The 9,849-nt window shown below is 44.7% G+C and overlaps 1 protein-coding gene across 1 annotated transcript; it reads left to right on the top strand.

The window, feature by feature from the left end:
• Positions 1-274: 274 nt before the first annotated feature.
• Positions 275-6,292, top strand: lgals3b (lectin, galactoside binding soluble 3b; the record flags this gene model as incomplete). The annotated part of the gene is given in 6 exon segments (XM_084714270.1): positions 275-308; positions 2,068-2,122; positions 2,506-2,765; positions 3,191-3,279; positions 5,567-5,735; positions 6,121-6,292. Coding segments are annotated over 6 exon segments (738 nt in total). The 3' UTR covers positions 6,280-6,292.
• Between the last annotated feature and the right edge of the window lie 3,557 nt (positions 6,293-9,849).

Here is a 9,849-nt window from a genome sequence, read left to right as displayed (position 1 = left end):
CCTCCTCTTCCTCCTCCTCCTCCTCGTCCTCCTCCTCCTCCTCCTCCTCCTCCTCCTCCTCCTCCTCGTCCTCCTCTCCTCCTCCTCCTCGTCCTCCTCCTCCTCCTCCTCCTCCTCCTCCTCTTCCTCCTCCTCCTCTTCCTCCTCCTCCTCCTCGTCCTCCTCCTCCTCCTCCTCCTCCTCCTCCTCCTCCTCGTCCTCCTCTCCTCCTCCTCCTCGTCCTCTCCTCCTCCTCCTCCTCCTCCTCCTCCTCTCATGTTTGTGTGTGTTTCAGATCTGGGATCAGCAGCAGTCTGAGCGACATGAACGTGAGTCTGACTGTTTACATCTGATCCAGGAGTCACGTTATCATTCATTCTTTCTATTTTCAATTGGCAACCAAAAAAATAAAAAATAAAAAAGTGACAGGTTATTTTGCTTTTCGTTTTTTAATCTAATTTAATTTTTAATATTTCAATTTTAGGCTCAGATCAAAAATACGAAATGGAAAAACACATGACTGAATTTGATTTGAATATTTAATTGGTTGTGTTCACATGACCTGGAAGTTTTGTAATGAGCGTTAGCAAACATACGCTAGCTTGTTAGCCGCAACCACAGACATATATATGGATCGGGCAGTGACAGCCGCACTGAGCGCTGAGTCATACGTCGACGTCGCCGCCATATTGGATGTGGCAACAGCGAACGGCCTTAGTCATTCATGTAGAGTGACACTCTTTTGATCTGAGCCTAACATTGAAATATTAAAAATTACTTTTTTATTTTTTTAAATTTTTTAATGCCCGTTGAAAATAGAAAGAACAAATGATACACGGTTTGTTTTTAAATGTCTGGTTGTTGAATGAAAAGACAAAAACAGAGTCTGTCTGAATTAAAAGTTATTTTTTCTCTTATTATTTTAATGAGGAGAAACAAACTCAGCAGTTGTTTACTGATTTATGTTTACATTCAGAGACAAAACAACCTGTTTTGTTTTTCTTCTGGATGTTTAAAAATGAAAACAGACTCGTCTGTTCTGGTGATTCTGAAAACAGACGGAGAATCAAAAATACAAATACAATGAATCAGTAAACAAACAAACAGAGAGCTGCACTTCACCTGGATACAAATACCAATAACCTTTATTGATCCACTTATTTACACCAGTGTTATATATATTCATTCATTCATTCATTCATTCATTCATTCATTCATTCATTCATCATCCTCTACAAGGAATCAGAAAACAAAACATGAAATCTCAAATATAAAAATAGCTCATATCGATCAATATCGATCGATCGATCAATCAATCAATCAATCAATCGGTGTGTGTGTATGTGTGTGTGTGTGTGTGTGTGTGTGTGTGTGTGTGTGTATGTGTGTGTGTGTGTGTGTGTGTGTGTGTGTGTGTGTGTGTTGTCAACAGGGTGGTATTCATGTCTCAAACCAACCCCTTCATACAGAACATTCCTGATGAGTCTGTCATCAACACACACCCTGAACACACACACACACACACACACACACACACACACACCCTGAACACACACACACACACACACACACACACACACACCCTGAACACCACACACACACACACACACACACACACACACACACACACACACACACCCTGAACACCACACACACACACACACACACACACACACACACACACACACACACACACACACACACACACCCTGAACACACACACACACACACACACACACACACACACACAGGGACACTCAGGCACAGACTTGTTCATTTAGCCTCCATTCATCAGACAGTCTGTCTGCCTGTCTGCCTGTCTGTCTGTCTGTCTGCCTGTCTGTCTGCCTGCCTGTCTGTCTGTCTGTCTGCCTGTCTGTCTGCCTCTCTGTCTGTCTGTCTGCCTGTCTGTCTGCCTGCCTGTCTGCCTGCCTGTCTGTCTGTCTGTCTGCCTGCCTGCCTGCCTGTCTGTCTGTCTGCCTGTCTGTCTGTGTCACTGATCCACAGTCTGTTGATTCACATAAAAACTCCACAGAGACATGAGAAGTCTCTCAGTCTCTCACTTCCTGTGTTTCTTCTTCTCTGCAGCTGGAAGACGCTCTCGGTGGCAGCAACCAACCAGCGGGGGGCGGAGTCTGGCCAGGTAAAACTATCACCTTCATCATCATCATCATCATCTCGCTCTGATTCTTTGTTTCATTGGTGTTTGATATTTTAAATCCTGTCTGAGACGTGTGCAGTAATATCAAGCGAGGACGCTGCTGAACAGGAAGTCCTTGTTTTAACATGAGTTGTTTTTGTAAAGTGAAGGTGTGAATGAGAAGAAACAGGATGGAATCAAAGCAACAGTATAAACAGCTGTTCATGTGGTCCAAATGAATCTGGATTGATTTTGTTTCTATGTGAAACATCTTCATGAATCAAACAGGATTCATGAGTGTTGACAGTTTGGAGCAGGAAGTTACAAACAGGACGAGGTTTTTCAGATACTGTCTACAAAGTGTGAACAAACATGTCCTCCTCCAGGTCAGCCCTCTAACCCCACCTGGCCTGGAGGTCCAAGTCCCAACCCCACCTGGCCTGGAGGTCCAAGTCCCAACCCCACCTGGCCTGGAGGTCCAAGTCCCAACCCCGCCTGGTCAGGTGCAGGTGGAGGTGGAGGAGCCTGGCCCTCTCCACAACCCACCACACCTGGAGGATGGCCCAGTCCTGGTGGACCTGGACCTGGACCTGCTCCTGCACCCGGACCTGGACCCAGCTTCCCTGTTGCCCCATTACAGAATCTGGTAGGATGGATGGATGGATGGATGGATGGATGGATGGATGGACGGATGGATGGATGGATGGATGGATGGATGGATGATGGATGGATGGATGGATGGATGGATGGATGGATGGACGGACGGATGGATGGACGGACGGACGGACGGACGGATGGATGGATGGATGGACGGACGGATGGATGGATGGATGGATGATGGATGATGGTTGGATGGATGGATGGATGGATGATGGATGATGGTTGGATGGATGATGGATGATGGATGGATGATGGATGGATGGATGATGGATGATGGATGGATGGATGGATGGATGGATGGATGGATGATGGTTGGATGGATGGATGGATGATGGATGATGGATGGTTGGATGGATGACGGTTGGATGGATGGATGATGGGTGGAGTTAACAGTTGTGTCCTTGTTGGCAGACGGTTCCGTTCCACCAGAAACTTCCCAATGGAATTTATGACAAACTGCTCATCACCATCGCTGGAACCGTCAAACCCAACGCTGACAAGTAAGTGTGAACAGTTCAGCAGTCATGATGGAGGGGTGGAGGGACAGACAGGTGGAGGGATAGACAGGTGGACAGGTGGAGGAGTGGCTAAAGAAGGAGAAATGCTTGCAGACGTGATCACGACTGAACATTTGATTTCATGTTTTATTCTGAGACAGTCGGACAGTTAGACAGTCAGACAGTTAGACAGTCGGACAGTCAGACAGTTAGACAGTCAGACAGTTAGACAGTCGGACAGTCAGACAGTTAGACAGTCGGACAGTCAGACAGTTAGACAGTCGGACAGTTAGACAGTCAGAGAGTCGGACAGTTGGACAGTTGGACAGTTAGACAGTCGGACAGTCAGACAATTAGACAGTCAGACAGTCGGACAGTTGGACAGTCAGACAGTTAGACAGTCGGACAGTCAGACAGTTAGACAGTCGGACAGTTAGACAGTCAGACAGTCGGACAGTTGGACAGTCAGACAGTTAGACAGTCGGACAGTTAGACAGTCGGACAGTCGGACAGTTGGACAGTCAGACAGTTAGACAGTCGGACAGTCAGACAGTTAGACAGTTAGACAGTCGGACAGTCAGACAGTTAGACAGTCGGACAGTTAGACAGTCAGAGAGTCGGACAGTTGGACAGTCAGACAGTCAGACAGTTAGACAGTCGGACAGTTAGACAGTCGGACAGTCGGACAGTCGGACAGTCGGACAGTTAGACAGTTGGACAGTCAGACAATTAGACAGTCAGACAGTCGGACAGTTGGACAGTCAGACAGTTAGACAGTCGGACAGTTAGACAGTCAGACAGTTAGACAGTCGGACAGTCAGACAGTTAGACAGTCAGAGAGTCGGACAGTTGGACAGTCAGACAGTCGGACAGTTAGACAGTCAGAGAGTCGGACAGTTAGACAGTCAGAGAGTCGGACAGTTGGACAGTCAGACAGTCAGACAGTTAGACAGTCGGACAGTTAGACAGTCGGACAGTCGGACAGTTAGACAGTCGGACAGTCAGACAATTAGACAGTCAGACAGTCGGACAGTTGGACAGTCAGACAGTTAGACAGTCGGACAGTCAGACAGTTAGACAGTCGGACAGTTAGACAGTCAGACAGTCGGACAGTTGGACAGTCAGACAGTTAGACAGTCGGACAGTTAGACAGTCGGACAGTTAGACAGTCAGACAGTCGGACAGTTGGACAGTCGGACAGTTAGACAGTCGGACAGTCGGACAGTTAGACAGTCGGACAGTCGGACAGTTAGACAGTCGGACAGTTAGACAGTCGGACAGTTGGACAGTTGGACAGTTGGACAGTCAGACAGTCAGACAGTCGGACAGTTGGACAGTCAGACAGTTAGACAGTCGGACAGTCAGACAATTAGACAGTCAGACAGTTAGACAGTCGGACAGTTAGACAGTCGGACAGTTGGACAGTTGGACAGTCAGACAGTTAGACAGTCGGACAGTCAGACAGTTAGACAGTCGGACAGTTAGACAGTCGGACAGTCGGACAGTTAGACAGTCAGACAGTTAGACAGTCGGACAGTCAGACAATTAGACAGTCAGACAGTCGGACAGTTGGACAGTCAGACAGTTAGACAGTCGGACAGTCAGACAGTTAGACAGTCGGACAGTTAGACAGTCAGACAGTCGGACAGTTGGACAGTCAGACAGTTAGACAGTCGGACAGTTAGACAGTCGGACAGTTAGACAGTCAGACAGTCGGACAGTTGGACAGTCAGACAGTTAGACAGTCGGACAGTCGGACAGTTAGACAGTCGGACAGTTAGACAGTCGGACAGTCGGACAGTTAGACAGTCGGACAGTTAGACAGTCGGACAGTTGGACAGTTGGACAGTTGGACAGTCAGACAGTCAGACAGTCAGACAGTCGGACAGTTAGACAGTCGGACAGTCGGACAGTTGGACAGTCAGACAGTTAGACAGTCAGACAGTTAGACAGTCAGACAGTCGGACAGTTGGACAGTCAGACAGTTAGACAGTCGGACAGTCAGACAATTAGACAGTCAGACAGTTAGACAGTCGGACAGTTAGACAGTCGGACAGTTAGACAGTCGGACAGTTGGACAGTTGGACAGTCAGACAGTTAGACAGTCGGACAGTCAGACAGTTAGACAGTCGGACAGTTAGACAGTCAGACAGTTAGACAGTCGGACAGTCAGACAGTTAGACAGTCGGACAGTCAGACAGTTAGACAGTCGGACAGTCGGACAGTTTGTCTCTCAGTTTAACGCCCTGCTGGACTCAGTCGGTCAGTGATGGTCTCTGTTGGTTTTCAGGTTCACAGTGGACCTGAGCAGTGGGAAGGACATAGCCTTTCACTTAAACCCTCGTTTCAACGACCAAGGCCAGAAGACGATCGTCAGGAACAGCTTCATCGGCCAGAAGTGGGGGACAGAGGAGAGAGAGCTGAGGAACTTTCCCTTCGTCCAGGGGAAGAACTTTGAGGTCAGATTTCTCATTTACACACCTGAAGGCTCATTTAGGCTTCAGATGCACACACATGTCTGGATGGAGCCTTCTGTCTGTATTCTGCGTTCATTTTGTTCATATTTTTGCACGTTTTCTGAAAGTTTACAGATCAAACGGAGCAGCACCACTGTTAGTCACCGGGGGGGGGGGGCAGTGTAGCCAATAGTTCAAGAGAAACACGACAACAGGAAGCAAAGAAGAAGATTTAAACATCCTTTAGTTTTGGAAATGATGCTGGTTGTGAGTTAGTTAGAGAAAAGAATTTTGGCAGAGGGTCCCTGAATGCACCACAGTGTTGTTAAAGGGCCAGTCTGTGAATATGTGAGCAGGTGGATGACCGTTTGTTGTTTTGCTGTTGCAGATCAAGATCCTCTGCACCAACACGGAGTACAAGGTGGCCGTTGACGGTAGTCACCTGCTGGCGTACCGGCACCGGTTCAACAACCTGTCAGCCATCAAACTATTCGCCATCTACAATGACGTCACCCTGTCCAAGGTCACCATGGAAAAACTGCTCTGAGGCAGATCATTGGATCAAATACATATCTAAGGGGTGGTTGAGGGCATCTTTACATCAACAGAGTTTATCAATTAATCCACAAGAGATCTACGGGGCTTCACCAGAGATCCACTACAGATTAATCAGGGATCTACTGGGAATTTGCTTGAGATCTACTGGGGATCCATCTGACATATACAGGGGACTCCATCAGAGATTTGTAGCGGATCCACCAAAGATCTACTGGAGATCCACCAGAGATCTGATGGGGATCCACCAGAGATCTGATGGGGACCCACCAGAGATCTGATGGGGATTCTCCTGAGAACTACTGGGAATCAAACTATGATCTACTGCAGATCCCACAGAGATGTACAGGAGATCCACCAGATGTTCACTGGGGTCCAACAGAGATCTTCTGGGTATCAACAGAGATCTACAGGAGATCATTAGTGGATCTAAAATGAACAGAATATTGAAGGTGGATCCTGCAGGTTTACAGATATTCAGCACAGATCCAGAGAAAATCATCGTAGATGATCGTCAGTAGATCCCCAGTAGATCTTCAATTGATCTATACCTTATATTGATCTGTAGATGATTGTTGTTTGGGATAAAATGTTCGTCTAAAGACCCACAGAAGGTTCTCTTGTACTTTCTTCTGTTTGACTCATATTAATAAAAAGTTCATCTTGGTTGGTGGAGCTTTTCAACTCTGAAAACATGTCCTGTCTGGTTTAGTTTCAGTCTGCATCCTGTGAGAATAATGGTTGCCACCATTTCCTGTATTAATTTCAAATTAAAAGCCCTTGTTTCAATTAAAGCCCTCCAGCACTTCATACTGAACAAAGTCAGGCCATGATCTTGTCTCAGGCTGACACACACAGAGTGAGGAAGAGGAGTCACTGGGAACTTGTTGTTGTTGTTGTTGTTGAAGCTGAAGTTGCCTCACAGATGAATTATTGATGGACAGGAGGTCTCACTCTGTCTCTGCTGCTGTGGACCAAAAACACTGAGAAATTTATCAAGTCACAAACCTGAGGAGAAACAAGCTGATTTATTGGCCAGTGAGCATAATTCAAGGCTATATAATGTAAACAAATAGATAATAATGACAATAAATATAAAACACTTAATTAACAAAACAATCAGCATAAAGAAAACAACATTTTAAAAACATGTTTAATATATATATTTCAGATTATGTTTAGTCTGGGCGTGTGAGCTTCTTCTCCACAGTCAGTGTTTTACCTACAGTAGCTACATAGATAAATAAAATGCAGATTAAATTCCAAATATTTAATTATAATAATTAATTCTGTATGTAGTCGTTTTGTTTCATCTTGTTCCATCTAACTTATTTGATATCGTAATAACAGAATGGAATATATAAACAAGTTAAAGGAACAAAAAATTCATTATGAAATAAAAAGTACAATAAAGAAAAAAAATCAGTAAAGGGAATAATTTTCAGTAAGGTGAAATAATATGTAGAAAGAGGAAAAAAAAAATAAATAAATAAATAAAGAGGGACAGGTAATATCGATCACAGGCCTGGCTCACCTGGAACGTACCTATTATTATTATTATTATTTTTTTACATAGACGATCTTTGTCGGACTCGTGACGTCATGACGCAGCAGCTCCAGCTGGACGTCAGTCTGCTCAGTTAGTAGTTAGTTATCTGGAAGGAGCAGAGGTTCAGGAGAGTCTCTGCTCCGTTTAAACCGAGTTTAACGTTTTCAGACGTCGATCAGTCAACAGCTCGGTGAACGAGCGGACACCGGGAGACTCGACCGGGACACACCGGAGAAGAACAGGAGGGCGGTGTTCGCGTCGCTGCCAGCAGCTTTTTATTCTCCTGCGGACAGAGACGACAGGTTAGACTGACCCTCGGCCTCTCCTCTGTCTGACTGTTAGCTTCAACGTTAGCTCCTGATGCTAACTGTGTGTGTGTTCCTGTCAAAACAATCCGACACGTTCACCGTAAAGTCGCTTCTGTTCCGCTCAAGTGTCGACATGCAGTTTTCCTCTGTGTCAGTTAGCCACACAGGCTAGCCAGTTAGCCAGGTGTATCATGGCTGCGGACGGCCGCAGCTAGTAGCATGCTAGTTAACTCTGTGGCTGACAAGTTAGCGACTTGTCTCTGAAGTCATCTGTGGTTACTGACTGGTTACCGACGTGTTGTTTGTCTGTGAGCAGAGTGTCGAGTGTCTGTCCTGCTAACTGCTAACTGCTAACAGCTGCTGAGGCCTCAAACTGCAGCTGTGTTAGCTTAGCTGTTAGCTTCAGACTGCACACTCAGCAGTCCTCACCCTGCAGCTGCAGGTTAACTCTGGTCAGAAGACTAGTTATCTCAAACCTACTCATGTTCAGAGTCACTGACTTGCAGCTAAAAAAAAACCCAAAACAGATCAATACCCCTGAACTGCAATGATTAATAAATTAATTGTCAACTATTAAATTAATCACTATCTGTTTTGACTTATTAATAATTTTGCGTCATATTCTCTGTTTTCAGCTCTTTATTTGCTTTTGGAGAGACATCCATGTTTGGACCTATTTTTTAAGTCTTTCCTATCACAATTAGTTGTGATATCGATCAGCTGATCAATAATGATCAAAGATTGATTGAGGTACAGCCATGTGCTCCACATGTTTCATGGCCTTACTATAAAAAATATTTTCAGAAAACTGAAAAATATTAATTGTTGTTTCCTAAAGTCCATGATGACGTTTTCAGAAATCAGAAAATATTAACCTTTAAGAACCTGGAATCAGATAATTGTGATTTTTTTTTAAATTAAAAAATGACTCAGTCTGATAGATCAACTATCAAAATAGTTTAATTATCAATTATTATGATCATATTTTTCCTGTAACCTTTATTTTCTTGTGACAGGGTGACGGCATGTGTCCCTCCAAATGCTCCAGATGTTTGGACCTGACGATCTTGAGACAGGATTAATTAATCGATTTAGGTCAGTTTTTGATTAAAAAAAACAGAAAATTGATTTCAGTTTCTTAAATGTGAATATTTTCTGGTTTCTTTCCTCTCTGAAAGTAAACTGAACGTCTTTGAGTTGAGGACAAAATGAGACATTGGAGGACGTCATGTTGGACATTTTTCACCCTTTCTGCCAAGCTGCAGCAGAGAATCAGTTTTAACAGCTGATTATGATTATTGATCTATTTATTGAGTGATTGATCAGTCAGCCTATAGAGATTCAGGGTCACATGTTGGCCTGGTCATGTTCTGCTCTGTGATTCTGGTTCCTGTCGTTTACATCAACATCTGGATCCTGGTTTGAGTCATGACTTGTTTATGATCCCGTTCAGTTTGTTGGTTTGTTCGTGTTGCACAGAGCGCAGCAGCAAACAATTCAGCAGCATTTTAAGTCCGATGTGGCGAATGTAGACACTTTTTTTCTTTTTCAGTCGGTGTTTAACTTTATAAATTGATAAATTCTCCTCAGTTTGTTTTCTCAGTGTCAGACTAGTCGACTTGTCTAAATTAAATTTTGCGTTTAATCATCGGGGGAATTAGTCGCCTAGAACATCCCTAGATGTGATATTTATCGAGGTCTGAAC

This window comes from Lutjanus erythropterus, unplaced genomic scaffold (assembly GCF_056507025.1).
Source record: "Lutjanus erythropterus isolate fLutEry1 unplaced genomic scaffold, fLutEry1.hap2 Scaffold_171, whole genome shotgun sequence".
Taxonomy (NCBI): domain Eukaryota; kingdom Metazoa; phylum Chordata; class Actinopteri; order Lutjaniformes; family Lutjanidae; genus Lutjanus; species Lutjanus erythropterus.
This window is presented reverse-complemented; position numbering and strand designations above follow the sequence as displayed.